The sequence below is a fragment of the Mauremys mutica genome, chromosome 9 (genome assembly GCF_020497125.1).
Source record: "Mauremys mutica isolate MM-2020 ecotype Southern chromosome 9, ASM2049712v1, whole genome shotgun sequence".
Taxonomy (NCBI): Eukaryota; Metazoa; Chordata; order Testudines; family Geoemydidae; genus Mauremys; species Mauremys mutica.
Window position 1 is genome coordinate 101,875,520 of NC_059080.1, and position 22,300 is coordinate 101,897,819.

General features: G+C 49.3%; 1 protein-coding gene across 4 annotated transcripts in view; it reads left to right on the forward strand.

Annotated features, from left to right (window-relative positions):
• LOC123377272 (interleukin 1 receptor accessory protein) overlaps window positions 1-22,300 on the forward strand; it is a 66,002-nt gene that overhangs the window by 28,294 nt on the left and 15,408 nt on the right. For 2 of the 4 annotated variants that reach the window (XM_045029951.1, XM_045029953.1), the window contains exons 3-10: window positions 3,888-4,173; window positions 4,946-5,138; window positions 8,478-8,643; window positions 9,721-9,792; window positions 12,077-12,206; window positions 15,206-15,354; window positions 19,200-19,349; window positions 20,009-20,152. In XM_045029951.1, the coding sequence (XP_044885886.1) occupies window positions 3,888-4,173; window positions 4,946-5,138; window positions 8,478-8,643; window positions 9,721-9,792; window positions 12,077-12,206; window positions 15,206-15,354; window positions 19,200-19,349; window positions 20,009-20,152 (1,290 nt within the window). Of the gene's footprint in view, window positions 1-3,887; window positions 4,174-4,945; window positions 5,139-8,477; window positions 8,644-9,720; window positions 9,793-12,076; window positions 12,207-15,205; window positions 15,355-17,894; window positions 18,257-19,199; window positions 19,350-20,008; window positions 20,153-22,300 lie in introns of those variants that run through there. The other 2 variants (XM_045029954.1, XM_045029955.1) reach the window with 2 other exon arrangements.

A 22,300-nucleotide genomic window follows, 5' to 3' on the forward strand; every position in this document is an offset into this window, starting at 1 on the left:
TAATACAAGAACTAGGGGTCACCAAATGAAATTAATAGGCAGCAGGTTTAAAACAAATAAAAGGAAGTTCTTCTTCACGCAGCACACAGTCAACTTGTGGAACTCCTTACCTGAGAAGGTTGTGAAGGCTAGGACTATAACAATGTTTAAAAGGGGACTGGACAAATTCATGGTGGCTAAGTCCATAAATGGCTATTAGCCAGAATGGGTAAGAATGGTGTCCCTAGCCTCTGTTCGTCAGAGGATGGAGATGGATTGCAGGAGAGAGATCACTTGATCATTGCCTGTTAGGTTCACTCCCTCTGGGGCACCTGGCATTGGCCACTGTCGGTAGACAGATACGGGGCTAGATGGACCTTTGGTCTGACCCGGTACGGCCTTTCTTATGTTCTTATGAGCCTGACATCGCCAACTGAAGTGTTACAGGCTTGCTGGCATCGGCAGCAAATACGTTTCTGAAATTCTAATGAAGCCTAATGGAGTGGGGAGGGGGAGGGGTGCAGCAGGTTGCTGCACACAAAACACTGTTGAATGCAAACACATCAAGATTAGTTTCCAGCCCAGATTAAATCCCCCACATCCTGGACAAATGATACAACCAGCTGTCTCCACAGCAGGTTCTGCATTGTTCTGCGACAGTGGTGGGCTAGTCATAGCAGCAAAGGGCATTATCAGCGTTGGTAAAAGAGCCACTGAACAGCTGAAGAGGAAGAAATGGCTTTTGTGTGGGTGACAGATCACGTCACTCGTCCTCCTAGACAAACCCAACCTCTCAGGCACCAGGCACCCACTGTGGTAAATCTAAATGCGCATCAGCCTGTGGGTGATGGCCGCCTGGCTGCATCCTTTCACAGCAGCCTGAGCCAGGCAGGAGCGGGTAGAGGGGAGCCCGCCTCATGCCCTGAAAGGTTTATATGTCAGATGCAACGCTTGTTTCTGCTGTCCAAGTTGAGACTGACGGTCCTTGGCTTTCCTTCCTGCGCTCTTGGGGCCGGGGAGCAGTCAGCCTCTCCATGTTCCCATGTAATCTAAAGCCAGCCCCCTGCTTTGTGGTGTACGGTGTAGCCGTTCTTTATCAGCATGGCCGCCGGCTGCGCTTTGAGTTCGCGTACTGCGGTTTGCAGCCCGCCACCTTCGCCAAGTTGGGATTCCTAAGCATGTCTTGACTCCTGAATCCGTGCAATTGCTGGCCATCCCTTTCGTGACAGCCTTACTAAACGGTCAGGAAAATTTACCCCGCCCAGGTAACACCTCTCCTTGCCCACCGGTTACCAGAGTGATTGACAATCATGGAAAACCACAATTCTCTTTTATGTGGCCATCGACCAACACCCCCCCCACCACCACCACACCGTATGCAGTGCTGACTTGGGAGCTCTTCCAAAGTACAAAGGATTGTTCAGGATTGCAGAGTTCATTGGCCTTGAGCCCAGAACATCAGTGTTGCCATGTTTACGTAGGTTTCTCTTCCCCTCTGGCCCTGCCATTTAAAGAAATAAAGACAACTGACACTTCCCCAGCCCAAGGGGACATAGTGAAGTCAGTGGCACATGGAGCGCAGGTGAGAACGAACCCCAGGGAGCCCTCATGTATGGTCCCCTCATCTAATCCCAAGACATCACTCCCTGTTCACAGAGGAAGGACAGCACTTCCTTGTCTTAATGCAGGGGTTCTCAGACTTTTGTACCGGTGACCCCTTTCACACAGCAAGCCTCGGAGTGCGACCCCCCCTTATACATTAAAAACACCTTTTTATATAGTTAACACCATTATAAATGCTGGAGGCAAAGCTGGGTTTGGGTGGAGGCTGACAGCTCGCGACCCCCCATGTAATAACCTTGCGACCCCCTGAGGGGTGCCGACCCCCATTTTGAGAACCCCGGCCCTAACGGGAAGCAGAGGAGGGGATGAGGCTGTAGGCTTTCTTTGTGAAAATAAATACCCCTAAAGCAAATAGCAGTAAAGCTTCATCAGGCATTTAAGCAGGCAGTCGCTGACTGAGCCGTCTGCTTTGCTAACAACTCTGAAGTCCTGACCTTGTATAAATCAAGTAGCCTGGACCTCATGCTGAGCAATGTGTTGGTCACATGATGTATGTGTCCCATTCGGCTTTGACCATGATGCTGGTTAGCCAATGTTTTGGACTTACAGGATGAGGGTTTCAGTAGCATTCAGCATTGGCCTGACTCTGTTTCCAGGAAAGTCCCATAGGAGTTTTACCGCTGGCTTCACTAGGAGCAGAGTTAGGCCAATGCTGTGTGCTTCTGAAAACACCAGCCAGAGAGTTTCAAGGGAAATAATCTTTACAAATCTAGTTTCACTTTTCACTCTTTATGCCGTTTGCTATCCGCTCAGCGTGGCTTCCTGTTGACAGTCCATTTCACTAGGTTTCTCCTGCTGGTTTGGGTTTCTCACGTTCCAAGGGAATACACGTTCAGTTTTCATTGACATTTTTAGACTCACAGGAAAAACATTTCTATTCAGATTGGGTCAGATTCTTCAATTCTTACATTTAAGTAGCACTTAGTTATGCAAGCTAGTGTTGCCCAGCGCAAGGGTAGCGAAGTCTGTCCCATTAGGTTGTGTTAGCCCTGCTCTTCACCTTGTTTGTTTTTAAATGTCAATTTTGGGCCAAAATACTTTCCACTGTCCCTTTGAGGAGGAGGATGTGCCAGAAGGGCCTGATCCCTGGAAGGCAATGGGACACAGCAAGATTGGCCCAAAGGAAATAGGTCTGAGGACTCTGGTTTTCTGTCTAGAAATGCTCCTCCATCTCTGCACACGTGAGAGGCTCTGTGGTAAATCCCCTCCCATGTGCACTGTCATGGTATGACGGCACTGCTGCATCTGACTCGGTTTTCTGTGTGACTCACTCTGGTTTTCTGAGTTAGCACGAGTAGGAGACTTGCCAGTACCTGACACCTCCCACCAGCCACAGCAGGGCCTGCCGCTGAGGCAGGATGTGTTGTCACACCACTAGCCTCTCACGGCTCGCAGAGGAGAATTAGGAAACACAGCGGTTAGCCAGCGCGGTGGCTTTGGGATTCACTTGCATTCCGTGTCCATTTTATTAAGGAGCTTCCATGCTGAGGCAAAGGCGGGGAAAAGAGATGCCTGTTAAAGAACAATTGACCTTTTGCCTGTGCTTTGTCTTTATTCCTTTGTTATTGATGAAGATGAATGTGGGTTTGCTCTGCAGCTTTCTTCCTCCCAGGCCAGCTTCTGCCTCTGTCAGACCCTGCAGTGAGCCCTCCTTGATCCTGCTGTATGACGTGTGTGGCCATGGGACTGCATCTCAGGGCTCTGTGCCTTTTCCCATGCTGCTTCCTAGGTCTGGAGCACCCTCCCCAAAGAAGTACACTGTGCCTCCTCCCATGCCAGGTCTTCCCACTGTACCACCAGCAACCTTGCCCGGCCCCCATGTTTCCTTGCCTACGCTATAATAGAAACAAGTCCCTGTGTAGTTGGTGGCACAGTGCCATTGAATTCTCCAACAGCCCCTAAGTCCTGTGGCAACGTTAACTGATTCTACCCCCAGGAAATACCCTACGTTCCCAGTCCCTGCTGCCCCACACAAACGCACACACAGCTGTGGCATAAAGTTCATCCAGGAAGCATTTTCAGGTGAGATTTCTCTCCGGGAAGCCTGGCTGTACCCACTCACGTCCTGTGAGGTTGCCCTGGCAGGGACGTAGATCTTGGGCAATTGTAGGAAGAACACCAAGAAGCAGCCAGGTTTCCAGGTGCCTAGTATTCTGAAGGCAGCATCCCCAGCTCCGTCTCCAATGGCGCCGCTAGACAGGCTGATTTCAGTGGGAGCGGGAGCACGCGCAGCGGGTCTTTTCTGCCCACGTGAAAGCTAAGGCGTCTTTTCCTTCTGGCCCTAGAGCGCTGTGATGACTGGGGAGTGGACACCATGAAACAAATCCAGGTCTACGACGGGGAGCCAGCTAGGATCAAATGCCCGCTCTTCGAGGCCTTTCTAAAATACAACTACAGTACAGCCCATTCGGCCGGCTTAACCCTCATGTGGTACTGGACTGGGCAGGACCGGGACCTGGAGCAGCCAATCAACTTCCGTCGCCCGGACAATCGGATCAATAAGGAAAAAGACACCCTTTGGTTCCGGCCTGCCCTTCTCAATGACACTGGGAATTATACCTGCATGCTCAGGTAAGCAGCACAGTAGGGCGGTGGGCGTCAGACTTTAGGGCATGCAAATGCCTTTTATATAACAAGAACATTGTGTTGCCAGCTTAATATCTTACTGTCGGGTGACGGCCACTTACAGAAGAATAAATGGTGAAAGAATGTGACAGTTACAAGAATTCTCAGTGCCAAGCCAATTTATATTATAATAATGCTTAGCACCTTGCAGACATTAATGCACATACCTCTCCGTGCTAACTATGAGTGTCCATGGAGAGAATCCTGGCAAAATCCACAAGCCTTCTCCAGTAAGGCACAATCTCTATATAGAAGTGGAGATAGCTTCAGAGGTAGGGTAATATGTCAACAGGATGCTGTTTTGCCAAAGTTTCCTGACACCTCAAAAGAGTTCCAGGGAATTAAAAACAGCTCCGGGTGCAGGAGAAAATGAGTGTAGCATCCCCAAAGCAACAGAGAGGAGATCTCAGTCTATCTTCCTCTTTCAGGTCTTAGCCCCGTTGTTTTCATGATGTTGGTAAAGGATGGTGCAGTACAAGTGTATTTGCATGGGGAAAACAGTCTTCAGGCTTTTCTAATGCCCTGTGCGGCTGCTGTGTCTGTCTCAGTGTGTCTGTCTGGAGTTTTCCTACATGCAAATACGACAATTCAGGCTGGATCTATCTCATCAGAGTCGTCATTTCTATGACCCAAACTGTCACTTGTATTTTTATTTCATTCATAATGCCACATGAATAAACTAGCCCAAGCTAATCGCGTTTCCCTCCTCTGTGCTTAGAAACACAACCTATTGCAGCAAGGTCGCGTTTCCCCTGGAGGTTGTTCAGAAAGACCAAACTTCTTGCGTCAGCCAATCAATAAAACCCACGGAAGAGCTGTTCTATTTGGAGCATACTAACGGGAAGATCATTTGTCCAGATATTGATGGCTTTTATCCTCCCAGCGTAAGACCAACTGTCAACTGGTACAGGGTAAGAAAGGGAGTAGTGGGGCTGTCGCCTGGGCCGGGCAGTGGGATGCAGTGCTTCTCACCTGAAAGAGCCAGCTGTGCAGCCCTTGCCATATAAGAACCAGGAGGCCAAATTCTACCCCCAAACTCCCTGATGCAGCTCCACTGCCATTACTGGAGCTACTGCCACAATCTCGCTTCCTTTGAAGTCAGCAGTAAAACGTCCCTTGCTGGCACTGACGCAGGATTGGGGCCTAGATTAATCAGACTGGGACTTTTCAGCTCGGAAAAGAGATGACTAAGGGTGGATATGATTGAGGTCTATAAAATCTTGACTGGTGTGGAGAAAGTAAATCAGGAAGTGTTGTTTACTCCTTCTCATAACACAAGAACTAGGGGTCGCCAAATGAAATTAATATGCAGCAGGTTTAAAACAAACAAAAGGAAGTATTTCTTCACACAACGCACAGTCAACCTGTGGAACTCCTTGACAGGGGATGTTGTGAAAGCCAAGACTATAACACAGTTCAAGAAAGAACTAGATAAATTCATAGAGGGTAGGTCCATCAATGGCTATTAGCCAGGATGGGCAGGGATGGTGTCCCTACCCTCTGATTGCCAGGAGCTGGGAATGGGCGACAGGGGATGGATCACTTGGTGATGACCTGGTCTGTTCATTCCCTCTGGGGCACCTGGCATTGACCACTGTTGGCAAACAGGATACTGGGCTAGATGGACTTTTGATCTGACCCAGTCTGGCCATTCTTGTGTTCTAACAAGGAAGAGTTTAGCCACAGGGTGGCCTTCTGGAGAGGGCAGTAGACTGGAACTCAGGAAATCTTGGTTCAGTTCCTGGGCTGTTGAATGACCTTGGGCAGGTCACATGCCCATTCTGTGCCTCAAGGTTTCCCCATCTATAAAATAGGGCTAGCCATACTGACCTCCTTTGTCATGGATGGCCGAATTATTACTATTAGGTGAAGAGGTTGGAAAATGACGAGTGATTTTTGGGGGCCTGACAGGAGGCACCGCCTGAAAATTAGGCCCTTATCTGGTGTCTGCAGCTGGGTGCTCCTCGCTTTTGAAAATCTTGATATCGTCTTTGAGGTTTTCGAGATTCCGCTTGCCGTGGCTAGCGACAGGCATAGCAGTGTCCAGCTCTGCTTGGCAGGGCTAGATGACACAGTGGTAAGAATGTTAGGGGCTGGGCTACACTTTCCTGCATGCTAAGCCAGAGGGGAGAGAATCCCCCGGGTAGCCTCAGTGGAGATGCAGCCACACAGGGCCGGGAGGCTAAAATCGCTGATATTTGTACGGTGGTTTGAGATTCTTCGATGGAAGGTGCCGCAGGTGTGCAGCTAGCTGCTCACTAATGACATTTGGGAATTAGTGTATCTGGTCTAACTAAAACCCTTCCTTCTGGGCCAAGAGGAATAGCTTCATTTTGGTGGTTTAAATGACTAATTTGTATCATCTATTGATGTTCAAATATTGACAATCAATTAGCAGAATGAAACAAAGAGCCCCACTTAAATCGTTTTGCAGACAGCAAGCCGTAAAAGCCATTTTGCCTAGTAAAAGCCATTAACAATGGTATATTACCTCTTTCTTCAACTGTCACATTAAGATAAATCTGAGTTGGAAATGCACCATTCAGAAATAATCACTTGGAAAACGTACAAATCTTTGGCTTTTATGACAGTCAAGTTATCATCAGCATATTTAGAGGCTATAAACCTTTCTGAAAAGGGGCTTGTAACTTGGCACATGGGACAGGTTTCCTGCTTTTTCTGACAAAGAGGAAGGCTTATTAAGGTTCCTGTACTGTGGATTTCTTTTGGTGAGTTGCTAATTTTGGATCAAATCCTCAGTTGACATCAATCAGCGTAGTCCCACTGAGAGCAAAAGTGCTATGGCAGCTGCAGACGTGTCCTTGCAGCTTGGTGTCAGTTTGTGAATAGAGTTAAGTTTAGTTCTTGTCCTTTTTTTCACTTCCGTATCTTTCTTTCTTCTGGGACCCTCACCCTTCCAGCATCTCAGCATTGCTAAGAGCTCTGTCTCTTATAGAACCTGATATGTCAGAGATGGAATAAACCTACTAGGGTCATCTACTCCATCGCCTTGTCTATTCAAGATTATTCCTTGCAGTACCTGCGCTCACTGTCATAGAGAGAAGGAAGAGGAAAAACCCAACACACGAAAGGGAGCAGTGGAGACAAAATTTTATTGAGGCAGTTTTGTTGGCGTCCGGATACTCCAGCAATTAAAAGTATTGGAAGTGCAAAGGTGGTTCAGGTTTTACTTGCCAGCATGTTCCATCACTTCTCTTGTAAACCTTTCCACAGCCCCATCGCTCTTGTTCTGGGACTTTTCCCCTAATCTCCAGCCAGATGTTTTCCTTTTTAATTTCATCCCATTATACCCCTTGGTACTGAGCTAAATAATAATTCTCCTTTCTTGGTGTTTGTACCCTCTAAATAACCTGTAGGTACTTACATCTCCCCTTAACTGTGTGCATTTATGGGCTGGTTTCCAGAGCTGCTGAGCACCCGCAGATCCAGCTGGCTTTCATGGGTGCTCATCACCTTTGAAAATCACAGCCTAAAAGAGCCTAATGGGCCAAGGAGTTTAAGGGATGTTATGGCAGGAGACACCAGCAGGTGCTGTTACAGTCTCACCTGTTCGCTTTCTTACAGTGCGAGCAGCGTACAGTCCAAAGACGTGCTGTATGGTTAGTTTTGTGATGTGGAATCTCTGGGGGAGCTGTTATAAACAGTAAGGGAGTTTGCTGTCTGTCTTAATCTCTCTAATTCTTGAGGCAGAGTTGCTCCCTGGGAACCAGGCATTGGCTGATATTTCTGAAGGAGTGGATTTGCCTGCAGGCTGTTTGTAGCATCCTGTGTTCCAGCACAGGTGCCTATAGTGTGAAAAAAGAAGTTAAACAAAGGCCGTACCCATACTCCACATTAGTGATCTCTCCGTGAATGGGAAACTGACCTGAAGAGCCCCAACAACTCATGCCACTTGGAAGAGAGGCAAAGAGGAATTAGCCATACAGTTCAATGGGAGCTGGGTGCCTGATTCCTTCCAGTTCCTTTGACTATCCCAGCCTTAATCTTTCCTGAAAAGTAACCTGCTCCATCTGGGGAAACCTAGGCAAAGGGTGGACAAGTGTCCCCCTCACCTTATTGGACTCATGAGATTTTGATGCTGTAAAACTTAAACCTTAGCCTGCATTGAATCAAAATCCAAATACTGCCTGCTAGGCTTATTCCAAGCAGAGCTTTAGATCTTTATAGAGGGATTGAAAACAAGTTTCTGAATTTTTGTTCCAAAAATGTGTTTTGCTGTCTGCTTCTAGAACTGCGTGTTGGTGAAAGGCTTCCACGACCGATATCCCGAGGGCCCAACGCTCATCATTGGCATTGTTCGCAGTGTGTATGAAGGCAACTACACCTGCATTGTGAGCTACAAGGAGAACGGAAGGAGCTACAACCTCACTCGAAGCATAAGGATGAAGGTAGTAGGTAAGGAGGATACAAAAACCCCTGCAGAATTGTAGCCACAGAGATGAAACGATCTGGAGAAGGCTCTTGTAGGCTTGATCAGTGACTGACTATTGGTTCCACCTCTGACTCCTTGGTGTAAATGAATTAATTAATCTGCCACCACCAGGTGTGTATTTCGGTTTGCTGGGCTCAGCCTCCCCTGGTGTGTGAATGCCCAGGACCCATCTCCGGCTGGGTGAGTAGCGTGAGTGAGGATGAGATGATCTGGGTTGGCCTCTGCTGGTATCGCCCCTGTCACAGTCTGTCTATGTTGATCTCAACTCACTGTTAGAAATAGTGTTTCGTTTTTCCAGTGGCTGCTGTGTTTCCTACCGTCTCTCAGGCTGTATTTTAAAACTAGCAGGCTCATCTGTTCAGACTGTAGGATCTTCAGGGCAGAGGCTGTCTCTTCAGAGCTGCCTACAGTGTGCCTAGCACACACATGTGGTGCTATGCAAGTAACAAAGAATGCTCAGTCTAAGTGGCAGCAAATGCTATGCAGAGTGTAAAAACCTCGTAGACACTAGAACGTGCTTGTGTCACATGGTAACAGCTGCTCACTGAATGCATGTAGAAGGAGAGAATACTGCTGGCAGGAAAAACCAGGTTTTGTTGTTTCTTTTAAAGAGCAGCAGTAGAAAAATCTGTGAGATAGGCTGAACTGTAAGTAAAGTCCGAAGTGCGTAGATGGAGGTGTGGTTCCTCCGGACTGCAGCGGGGCCCAGATCATCTATCCAGACAGCACTATATTTGGGGGTTTTCAAAATCTGGATTGGGCACCGAGTTTTGTGACTGGGACCACTCTCTACTTAGATCAGCTTCTGCCCTTCGGGACATACACAGAACTCTTAGCAACTGCAGCGGGAGATGGGTACACACATCTGGGGGTGCAGGGAAGCAGAGGGTGAGTGACCCTAGTGCACGGTCACAGACGGTAGAGTATATGCAAGTGGCTAGTTACTATAAAATAGTCTGAAATCATTCAAAATCCTAACGAAGACTGAGTGTGTTTTCAACTGGGACCCCGGGGGTGGGACTCTGTTTTCTGTTCTGCAGGGTCTCCAGACAAGGCAGTGCCACCACAGATTCTCTCTCCAAATGAGAAAATAATCTACGAACTCGAAGCAGGTAAATCAAAGCGGTAGCTGCCCACGGGAAGCCTGCATGCAGTGACGGGGAAGATTATCTTAAACCATGTAATTAACAAGCACAGGGGTTCATCTCGGTTGCCTGCTTTCCCACGGCTCTCCTTCATGTCTTTACTTGAAGCATATGGGGGGCCAGGATTGCTTTGCAAGCAGCATGGGATTCTCTCTCTTTTCTGTAGCTTCCAAATTTCCAAAGCCCAATTATGGGACATGAGGACACAGATTAAGGCGGCTCTTTGAGCATACAGACTTACTGAAATAATAAGCATGGAAATCAGGCTCCAGCTGGTAGGAGCAGCTTCAGAAGCAGAGAAAGCACTGGAGAGAAGGGGGTAAAATGGGGTGCAGCTGGGGGCATCCCTTCTTCAGAAGCAGCCACGGCAGGGATCTGCAGACAGTCAGAGAACTTACTACAGGTTTAACTGGACTTTCTCTGCCCTGTGCTGATTGTCTGGTTGTGCTAACCCTTCCCTCCCACAGTCCCTTAGCTCATCTTCACTCCACACCTGCTCGTCTTCTCTCCTGTCCTCTCCCCCAGCCCTTTCTTTCCATCTAGCCGATCTCCTCCTAAAATCGTGCCCACCCTCACATCATTCACTCTGCTGGTGTGTTTTCCCGCTTCCCCAGCCCTCTGCCTGTCTGGTCTCTTTAAATTGGTAGCTCTTTGGGGCAGGGACCGTCTGGTACTCTGGGTTTGCACAGCTCCTAGCACATTCTTCATTGGTCGTTAGGCACAGACAGCTTCCAGGAGCTGCAGTATTATAAATAATGAGTAAACAATAAACATGATTCATAACAAGGAGGAAGATCTTGTCCTGAAGGCACTGGATTTGGGCTCAGGAGATCTGGGTTCAATCTCTGCTCTGCCACAGACTTCCTTCCTGGGACCTTGGGCAAGTCATTTACTCTCTCTCTGCCTCAGTTCCCCAGCTGTAAAATGGAGACAGTAGCCCCATCTGGCCTCCCAGGGGTGTTGAGAATAAACCAATTATCGTGTGTGTGTGTATGGGGGGGCACTGTCACGGGGTTCACTCACAGCTAGGGGTGCCTCCTCCTGGCCGCTCTGGGAACCAGCACCGTCCAGAGCCAGGGCCCCTTCTGCTGCTTACTCACATCCTACTGCTGCGCTCTCTCGGTCTCTGCGACCGGGTGCCGCTCCTTCGTGCCATTGGCCCTCCAGCCAGGTCACTCTGCGCCCGTCCCCCTTAGGGGGTATCACCGTCTCTTCAAAGCAATGGGCTCAGGCCATCTTCCATTCACTTCCCCAGTGGCAGGTAGGGGAACCCGGCCCACCCTCTACTCTGGGTTCCGGCTCAGGGACCCTCCAGTCAGGAGCCACGGTCTGTTCCAGCCTGGACCTCCCTGCCTTTTCCCTGAGCCCTTCCTTACCTTCCAGCTCTCCCCACGTCTCTGGGTTTGCCAGCCTCACAGCTCCCTGCTCCCAGGGAGTAACCGTCTGTAGCCCCAAACACACCTCCCTTCTCCCTGGCAGGAACTGCAGGTTGCGTCCCTGCAGCTCCCCCCTCCCCTTATCAGCTTCCTGCCTTTATAAACCCAGCCCATTCCTCCTCTGGCTTCCTCAGTCAGTCAGGGGATTAGTAAACCTCCGATTGCCCTCAGCTGTGGCCTGGCTGGATGATTGGCCCCTTTCCTAGCCTACATTAACCCCTTCAGGGCAAGGGTGGGGTGAACACCCCACCACAGGCGCTCACCGTGTGGTGGGAGGAACCACTTACGTTCCTGGTTAGGGAGAGAGTTATTTGTTTGATTACTGTTTATTTGTAAAACAAAAGTGAAATATTCCCCCTATTGCACAGTTATCAGACATTTGAAAATGTATTTTGGCCACATTCCTGGTAGTTTTTGTGCCTTTTGCTAGTTGCTCTTCAGAATCTTTTTTTGACCTGCCTGATTATACTTTTACACTTGACTTGCCAGAGTTTATGCTCCTTTCTATTTCCCTCAGTAGGATTTGCCTTCCAGTTTTTAAAGGATATCTTATCTCTACCCGCCTCTTTCACTCTGTTGTTTAGCCGTGGTGGAATTTTTTTGGTCCTCTTCCTGTATTTTTTATTTGCTGTATACATTTAGTTTGAGCCTCTATTATGGTGTTTTGAAAAAGCTTCCATGCAGCTTGCAGGCATTTCACTCTTGTGACTGTTCCTTTTCATTTCTGTTTTCCCTCGGGCTATGAAAGCCTCTGGAAAGCAGAAGCGATGCAAGGCTGCTGCTGCGTCCGCTTCACCCTAATCCTCTGCTCCTAGGTGCTGAGCTTGTTCTGCCCTGCGAAGTTTACTTCTCCTTTCTGAAGGATTCCCGAACAGAGGTTTGGTGGACAGTTGATGGAAAAAATACAGACGATATCACAGACCTGAAAATGAAAGTCTCCGAAAGGTAACATTTCATAACGTTCATTGCATAGCTCTTCCAGCCCTCTCCGCTAGCCGCACATGGGATCCCACAGAGAGGCCTGGGGTATTCAACAGCACTGCCCCTTTGGCAACACCTGGAGCTCCCAATGGAAAAAGCTTGTTCAGGTTATTGGCAAGTCCCAAACTTTAGGAGCCAAGGGTCACTCGTTTCTTAGTGTTAGTCTGATCAAATCCCTCCAGGGTGCAATACGGCACCCGTGCGTAGTTATGATACTTAACCACGATCTGCTCATTGTTTGTCACCAAGTTTTCTTTCAAAAGAGACATTGTTAAGAGACTCCATAAGCTAAAGAGGGCTCATCATTGGTAATAGCATCACAAACTGGCTAGTGTGCGCCACTGCCCTCTAATGAACATAAGAACGGCCATATGGGTCAGACCAAAGGTCCATCCAGCCCAGTATCCTGCCTGCTGACAGTGGCCAATGCCAGGTGCCCCAGAGGGAGTGAACCTAACAGGCAATGATCAAGTGATCTCTATCCTGCCGTCCATCTCCACCCTCTGACAAACAGAGGCTAGGAACACCATTCCTTACCCAGCCTGGCTAATAGCCATTAATGGACTTAACCTCCATGAATTTATCCAGTTCTCTTTTAAACCCTGTTATAGTCCTAGCCTTCACAACCTCCTCAGGCAAGGAGTTCCACAAGTTGACTGTGCGCTGCGTGAAGAAGAACTTCCTTTTATTTGTTTTAAACCTGCTGCCCATTAATTTCATGTGGTAGCTCCTAGTTCTTGTATTATGGGAACAAGTAAATAACTTTTCCTTATTCACTTTCTCCACACCACTCATGATTTTATATACCTCTATCATATCCCCCCTTAGTCTCCTCTTTTCCAAGCTGAAATGGAGAATAAGGGAACTGCATCGCTGTGTGTCATAGACTCTGTACTGTTAACAACCAAGGGAGGCTCTCTCTTTATCTTAGGCAGTTGGTTTTGGAACAGGAGCATGTGAGTTCTTTCCCCACCATCGTCATAATGACCTGAACTTGTTGAGAGCAATAGATTTATTACAGTATCTTCCATTCCCTGTTATGTTTTCATCCTGGAGGGCCCCAAAGTGCTTTATGACACATGTACAGAGATCACGTTGTAATGAACCATGACTCATGCACACACACCCCAATCACAAGTGCAGATTGAACCACACACACCCCCCCACGGCATTAGTACCAAGTACACAAGTCATTACTTCTTGAAATGAAGAACTCCCACAGCTGTGAGATGGCAGCATCCTGGGACCAGCCACTAGAGGGAGACATGGTCACATTCTGTTATTACAGCTTCACCCGCCACTAGAAAGAAGCCGCCAGGGAGTAGAATATAGCACAACATTTTGGGGGCTGGAAGAGAAGAGCACGACCCACTGGAAACTGCAGGGGCACTGCGGATAGGCCGAAAGTAACGACCCAAATCAGAACTTGCAAGGAGACTGAGGTGCTCATAAAAAGTGCTATGAACTGTCTGGAAAACTCAGTCCTGAAGCACAGCGCCCCCTAGCACCAGGCTAGGCTCTTCATTCCGTGCTGACTCAGATTAGCTTGGGGATGAAACAGAATTCATTTGAAGATGAGCATTATTATCATTAGAATGCCATGTCCCTAAGAACGCAGGCCAGGCTTTCAGGATGGGGGACTCTGTCCTGGGAAGCAGAGACTCTGAAAAAGATTTGGGGGTCATGGTGGATAATCAGCTGAACTTGAGCTCCCAGTGTGAGGCTGTGGCCAAAAGAGCTAATGTGATCCTGGGATGCAGGGCAGGGGGATATAAAGTAGTAGAGAGGTTATTTTACATCTATTTGTGGCACTAGTGTGCAACCGCTGCTGGAGTCCTGTGTCCAGTTCTGGTGCCCACAATTCAAGAAGGATGTTGATAAATTACAGAGGGTTCAGAGAAGAGCCATGAGAATGATTAAAGGATTAGAAACCTGCCTTACAGCCATAGACTCAATGAGCTCCATCCATTGAGGTTAACAAAGAGAAGATCAAGGGGTAACTTGTTCACAGTCTATAAGTACCTACATGGGAGACAAATATTCAACAATGGGCTCTTCAACCTAGCAGAAAAAGGTAGAACACGATACAATGGCTGGAAGTTGAAGCTAGACAAATTCAGACTGGAAATAAGACGTAATGTTTTAACAGCAAGAGTAATTAACCACTGGACCAGGGCTGTGGTGGTTTCGCCATCAATGACAGTTTTTAAATCAAGATAGGGTGTTGTCTAGAAGATCTGCTCTATAAATGCTTTGGGGCAGGTTGTCTGGCTTGCACTATCCAAGAGGTCAGGCTCAGTGACCACAGCTCTCCCTCCTGGCTTTGGAACTTGTGAACCTATGACTAGGTGTTACAGTAGCACATAGAGGTTCCAACCGAGATTGGGGGTCCAGTGTGCTGGCTGTTGTACAGACACATATTAAAGGACAGTCCCTGTTTCAAAAAGAGTTTACAGACTAGACAGACAAAACAAAGTGGAGTAGAAAGGAAATCTTATTATCCCCATTTTAGAGATGGCTAATTGAGGCACAGAGAGACTAAATGACTTGCCCAGGGTCCCACAGAGAGTCTGTGATGAAGGTGGATACTGAACCCAGATCTCAAGAGTCTTCGTCCAGTGCCTTATGGCAAGCCCAACCGTCCCCTCTAAAATGCCCCAGGACACCAGTTGATCAGTCATATCCCACACACTGGCAATAAGCAAAAGTAATGCCAAGAAAATTAAACAAAACCAGTTCACAGAGCAACCAAAAGGTCAAACCGTTCTGCTGTAAAAGTTTCTGTGAAAAATGAAGCAATTCCTAAGAATGGGTGTGATTTTGCAAAGAAGGAAAGGCTGAATTGTGTGTGTGTGTATATATGTATATGTGTGTGTGCGTGTTTATATGTGTATATATGTATAAAAATCACAAACAGTGCAGCCAGCATTAGTGTGTGCAACACTTTAACTTTTCTGTTCCAGCGTATTTACTGCCGACCTTGGAGATAAGCACATCACAAGGACTCTGACCATTTCCAAGGTCACACCCAAGGACTTGAAGCGTAACTACACTTGTCATGCCAGAAACACCAAAGGGGAGGATCACCAGGCAGCCACGGTGAGAATGAAAGGTAATGGAATTGCACAGCAGCGGCTTAACGGATGCAGCAAAGCAGAAATCTTAGACGCATGGTCGAATGTGGAAGAAATTTCTTGGGGCAAGATGGGCCTTGGCTGAACATGGTCATACAAGGAATAGGGGGAGTAAATATTTCCTGCTCCCTCTGTTCCTGTGTAGCCTTCTTATTGCTACTCAGATTGCACTTCCAGCTATAGGGAAGAGAGTGGAGGCTGCATGCCTGATATTCCGCACTGTGCTCAAGGGGGGGTGGAGAAAGATGGGGTGTGAAAGCATGGTTCTAGTCCCTCTAGGCACCAAGTGGAGCAGGGCCAAAGAGGCTAGTAAGTTGCACCCTGAAAGGAAGGAAGGGACGAACTCTCCCTCAAAGCAAGGGAGAATTCTGTCTGAGTCACGGTTCCTTGTTGGTGCCGCTTCTGGGGTGGCGCAGTGACGTGTCGCCCTTCCACGGGCTGAGCCTAACGGCTCGATCTGGTCCTCAGGGAGCAGGGGCTCACGGTGTTCTGCCCTGTTCAGGGGCCGGCACCGGGTTGTTACACTACGTCAGCTGCCAGACCCCTCTCGGAGGTGCCATCCAGTTGTTCTTTAGACATCTGTTATCTCCGTGGTGCATGGACACGGTTCCCATGTATCTCTGTACCGCGGGAGGAGAAGATACATCCTGCAGCAGCCAGATCTGATGGCTTTTCTACGTTCATTTCTGCTGACCAAGCTGGGTTATGTGGGAAGCTGCACATACTCTGACTCTTCTTATAAAGCTCAATATCCCAGTCACGGAACTACACAAACCATTCTGCCCTAAATGATGGAAGAATATTTTCCTCCAACCCCGTGCCAAGCGGTACATGCAGTGGGTGCTGTCAGCGCAGGATGGGGGAGCTTTTGCTGAGGCGTGGCATTTCTGGACTGTGCACCAGGAAATTGAAAAAAATCACAGGCTGATTAGACTTGCTGGTAGAGCTATACGCTGACCTTCCCTTTGGAGTCTAGCAATGGTCACTGTCCCAAGCACTGCTCAGGGTCTTTTCCCCTGCTTTAAACATGCCACCGCTTTGCAAGAGGGCCAGTGGAAACTCACCATGGGATGAGCACACAGGTTCTTCCAACCGACGCTATTCACCCCTGTTAAACACAGATTTTTAGGGTGGGGTGCCCATGCCCTGTGCATCAGTAGAACAGGCCCATGAGTCTGAATTTCACTTAAAGAAACAACTTTAGCCAATGTCAAATAACTGCCCCGCACTGGGAAATGCTAATCTGAGCATCCTCTCTGACCCTGGGGCCTCTTTGGAGACAAAGGACGTTTGCGGTCTCTCATTATGGGTTTCCTGGCAGAGTCGCCCTGAGGCAGGTCACCACCTTACTGCTTCCCCACCAGTGTGACTGGACAGACAGGAAATGTTTGGAAGTTGCTGGTGCGTGAAACCCTTCAAGGTCACGTTCCTTTGAGGTGCCCAGACGGAGACTAGACAGACCTCAGAGCATGAAACACTCCGCACCGTGCTCTGGTTTTGGTTCCTGCCTTGCTCACTGTGGGAGGGTGGTCTAGGACTGCCAGGACGGTGGGCAAATTCTGGATAAAAAGTGTAATTCAGAGACGCTGACCTCGCAAGCCGACTTTTTCTAGAGCTGTTTCTCTCTTAACCTGAGAGGTATTTTTCCTGTTTCACACACCCACCTCCCAACAGCCAAAACCCTTTCTTCAGGCATGTCCGCACCAGGCTTCCTTAGCCAGGCAGACATTTCCGTTACCTCACTAACCTCAGTGGGTGACAGCACTGCACACAGAAGGCCCGAGAGACTTCAGGAAAGATTACATCAGGAAAGATTGCTGTTTCCAAGAAGCTCCACCAGAGAGGAGTCCGCCCTGGTTGAATTTATTTCAAATGCAAGACGCCAAAAAATAGCCTTTTCCTGACTTAAGTCGAACAACTTTGTGGCTCCTGCTCTGCACTACTCTCCATCTTTCAGCACGAGGAGTCGTCCTCTGGATTTCAAAGATCTTCATTAGAACGACACTAGGCTCCTTGTGTTCTGCTCTGCTGCCACCAGGGTTGCTGGGAGTTTAGCCATGATTGACCCGATTACCTCACTAACGACCGCTTCGCATCTATTCTCACCCCCTTTTCTTTGTAGAAGTGTCCACTCGCGACAATCTGTTTGTGTCCCTTCAGAAAGGAGCCCCAGACGGAGCATGCAATTAATCAAGGCCAGAGTTTGGTTAGAGCCATCTATCTATCTGCCTACCTTAGGCTTTTCTCTAGCAGTCATCACTGTAGTGTCTGTGCACTTACTTCTTGTCTCTGGATAGGAAAATTGAGCTGCCTGGCATGCTGACCCTTTGATTAGAAAACACAGTCATCCAGGACCTCACAGAACACTGTTTCTTGGCAGACTGATGCTTGACTGGCTGCAGCGGTCTCTCTTTCCCTCCTGTCCACTTTGCCAGACCCCAGGATAGTTGACTGGAAGTTTCTCTTTCTGTAGACTGTTACTTATGTCCTCTTTTTTTCTTTCTGCTCCATTCCACAGCAGAGTGCAAGAACCAGCCTGGACCACTGCAGGCTAAAGTCAACTAGCTGCAGACCATCACATCATGTCACTCGCGGCTCAAGCTGGCCAGGACCTAACCTCTCAGTACCATTTGCCTTATAAATGTTAGCAAGTGGGCTTGCATTTCTTTTATGTTGGCTATGAAAAAATTTCCCCCTCTCCCTGCCACTGGTTTATATTCATTTCTGGCTCCTGGGTTTAATCTTCTTGGGATTGTCTCTTTCACGGTTCCCTGTATCTCTTGTACTGTTCGCTACCCACGAAGACTTGCTGGATTCTTTCAGTTTCTATAGTCTCTTTCTGGTGGTTTGGTTTGTTCGCTAATAAAGCTCAGTTACATCTACGAGTTTTGTGATGCTTCCACTTACTGCTGATGGCTCTCTATTCAGACTGCTGCTGCACACGTCACTTAGTTCGGCTGTGCCCATTAAAAGATCAGTATTTGCCTAGTGATGCCACACAGTTACCACGTTAATTCCTATTCTAAGTATGAGGAAAACCAGGGGCATCTCAGATATTACTGTTAGCAAATGCTGGCTTCATGAGAGAGTCTGTCTTGTTTAGGACAGATCATCTTACCTCTTTGCAAACATTTCAGTCTTTCCAGTGTTTTCTCAGAGCCTCCCTTCTGTCTCGTGACTAGAAACAGTCGGGGGACGCTACTGACATACATATTATCTCTTTGGGACAAGGCATGAGAGGAACATAAGATGGTGGCCATGAGTTATTCCGCTCCAGGCTGGGACTGTTGGTTTTGGCCTGGCTTTCCCCATGTCCATGCGCCGATCACACCCACTGCACTTGCTACATGCCGTTTCCAAGGGTATGATTGTTCCTGAAAAGGCAGCATTCACAATCGTACCCTCCGGGGCCAGCTTGAGCCTTTGGGCCCAGCCCAGAGTGAGGGCCGTCCTGCGGCAGAAGGGAATTGCGACTCGGAGATTCCTCCCTGGCCTCTGTCTTGCTCCGGGAAGATGTGGGGAGTGACCCATCTTCAGGGTCTGTCTGGGGAGCAGAACTGGCCCTTCAGTCATTTTGTCTCCCCTTTCAATTGCCTCCTTCATGTTGCAACCGCCCAGCCCCCTAAAACTGCCCACGGGGTGTGTGTGTGTGTGTGTGTGTGTTTATTTAGGCATTAGCCTTTGATGTCCTACAGGAACCTCCATTAACAGATGGGCTCACATTGTATTATGCCCTTCGGCTGCCTGTGATCCAGCCATGTGCCCATTAAAATGGAAGACCAGCGTATTCCATGAAAAAAGACCTGTCTGTTTTTAACCCCAGTTCTAGCTCCAAGGTACACCGTGGAACTGGCCTGCGGACTAGGTGCCACCGTCTTGCTGGTGGTGATCCTAATTGTCGTCTACCACGTTTATTGGCTCGAAATGGTTCTCTTCTACCGGGCTCACTTTGGAACGGATGAAGCCATTCTAGGTAAGGGTTTCACGGAGTTACAGGGCCTGCTTCTTGCTGCCAGTCCCTTTGGTTCTGGAGATAACTTTGTGTCAGGCCATTTCTCCCCCCTCCAGAAGCAGGGTAACACTGACCCTAAATGTCCTTAACTGTTTTCACTTTTCGGGGTGAACTGAGTGCTTGCAAGAAGAGCCAGAGGCAGGGTCTAGGAAGGTATCCTTGGAGTAGGTGCGACATGGCCATGATAGTGTAAGCTCTCCACACATTGCTTCATGGGACCATCTCGAGGGACAGGGCTATGTTGTCCGGTCTCTGGTCTCTCTGCTAAGGGTGTGGAAAGAATGGTCTTCTGTCTCGAGCACAGAATCAGGCTTCTTATGTCACTCTGAGCTCATCCCCCAGGCACGCCACCCCACTATTTCTTCCCACGGAGACCTGGGATGATAGTAGGTCCCTGGCTGGAATGGCGGGTTTGCTGCTGATCCCGTGAATGTGTGCCAGGCGCTTTGAGTCCCGCCGAGGCTGGAGAAGCGCAGAGCCTTGTCTGGCGAGATGGCTCGTAGGTCCAGGGCCACGGCGTCTGTAAGACTCGAGAGGCAGCAGGGGAAGCGGGGGCTGAACGACGGGAAGGCACGGGACGTAGCCAGTAACAGAAGTGTCTCTCTGCCCCCGACTCGCAGACGGGAAGGAGTATGACATTTACGTGTCCTATGCCCGGAATGCCGAGGAGGAGGAGTTTGTGCTGCTGACCCTGCGCGGAGTCCTGGAGAACGAGTTTGGATACAAGCTGTGTATCTTCGACAGAGACAGCCTCCCCGGGGGAAGTGAGTATGCCCGGGGGATGCCCGCCGTTCATGCCCTTCCCCTTTATCGTGTTGGAGGCAGTGGTGATTGAGAGGAGGGTGATAACGACCTGGCCTTTCAAGTTGCACTTTATTTCAAAGCAACGTCCCCCACGCCATTAAACATCCCTCGGAGCAGATTCCGGCGTCCTGCTTCACGGGATGTTGCAAACACTTGGAGCCAGCGTGCGGGGCGCTGCCGTGGTCAAATGACAGTGGGTATTTTTCAGTGCTCTTTCCAGGAGTGCTGCATAGTGCTCTAAAAGCACCACCAGGCAACCAGCCCCCTAGCCTTAAATAAAACTTCTGAGCTGGCCTGAGGAAGGGAGGGTAAAGTTGGGGGGGGGGGTGGACTGAGGAATAGGGGAATTACTGTACTAGCCCAGATCCGTAATCCAGCCAGTGCATTACCACGTCCCTGACCCTGGCTAGCACCCGCTGCGCCAGAGGAAGGTGCAGTAAACCCTGCTGTAGCAGTGATGGGATGACCAGTCCCCAGGGAAAGTTTCCTACTAATCCCCATTAGTTAGAGATCAGCTCACACCCTGAAGCACGTCTGTCCTTAGTAAATATCAGCATATTAATAGCTCTGAATAGCAAATACTCCATTTGTATTTATTGGGGGCCCACCCATAAACAATGGACAGGGCCAAAGGGCTCCACACCCGGCCAAATCCAGGACCCTCCTCGGATCAGTTGTACAAACCTGGGGTTACGGAAGCAAAGATGCAAGAACAGCCCGTGCTCCAAATGCCCCATCTCCTGGGGAACCCCACATGGCTACCGGACACAGAGGTGCCAGAACCTCAGTAGGAGGCTAGATAAGGGCCACCGCCACTGAAGTCAATGGAAAGACGGCTCTTGACTTCAGTGGGCTTTGGGTGAGGGCCCGGTTGTGTCAGAACGTGTGCTGGTAAAAATCACTAGCTAGGTTGTTCCAAAAGAGAGGCTTGTGCACTCAGTTACCCCAAACCAGGAATGACTCCCCTGGAGTCAGACACCAGTCTGAGCCAGCTGCAAGAGATCAGAATCAGACCCTGGGTCATTTTGCTCTCCTAGTCCCAGGCAGAGTCCGTTGACAAGGTGCTTGGGCGCCACCCCTTTGACATACAGGTAAGCAAAGATGAATCACCAAGTGCGTGACCAGCTAAAGCCCCTGGGTGGTCGGTCAATGCAAAGGCTGCACAAAGAGGCGAGCCGTACGCCGGCTTGTTTGTTTTCGCCAGTGGTCAGGCTCAGGCAGATGCTCGGAAGGAACAGGCTCCTGCAGCCAGCCCTGGATAGTTCAGTCCAGCAGCTGTTCACTCTATGGTGTTCCCGTCTGCCTAGCTAAGGCCAGTGGTCAGTAGCCGGAGGCCTTGCATCCCGCAGGGTGTGAATGCTGAGGGTATGGCTACACTTGCAGCTGTACAGCGCTGGGAGTTAAACCTGTCTTCGTACAGCTGAGTAGGGGAAGCGCTGCAGTCTGGCCACACTGCCAGCTGCCAGCGCACTGTCGTGGCCACATTTGCAACATCTGCAGCGGCATTGGGAGGGGTGCATTATGGGCAGCTATCCCAGCGTTCAAGTGGCTGCAAGGTGCTTTTCAAAAGGGGTGGGGTGGGGTGGGGTGGAGTGTGACAGGGAGCGTGGGGGAGAAAGAGAGAGTGGATTTTTGGAGTGTGGACAGTGTGTCAGCTCCCTGCCTTGCAATTTCCGACCCCCCTCCCTCCCCCACCCCTTTCTCACTCACTGAAAGCAAACAGCAGCAGTTTGTTTTTTCCTCACAGACCAGATAAGCAGCCCCGGAAAGGGACCCTTCCCCTCCTCCCCACCTGTGCCTCTCTCTTCAAGCAAACATTAGCTGTGGGTGGTCCAAAGGGAGCCCCCCTGCCTGCCGCTACTCATTCACAGCAAACAGTCGCTGTGTTTGTTTTTTTGATAAGCAGTTCCCGGAGCCCGAGTTCACAACAAAACAAAGAGAGGAACCTTCACGTAAAAGGATTATGGGGAGTTTCCGGAGGTCAGTCACTGCCTAATAAGGTTACTCCCCATTTACACTGGAGTACCAGCGTCTCAGCCACTCCGCAGCAGCTGTTAATCCTCTCGGGGAGGTGGAGTACCTGCAGCACTGTATGTGCCTTGCCAGTG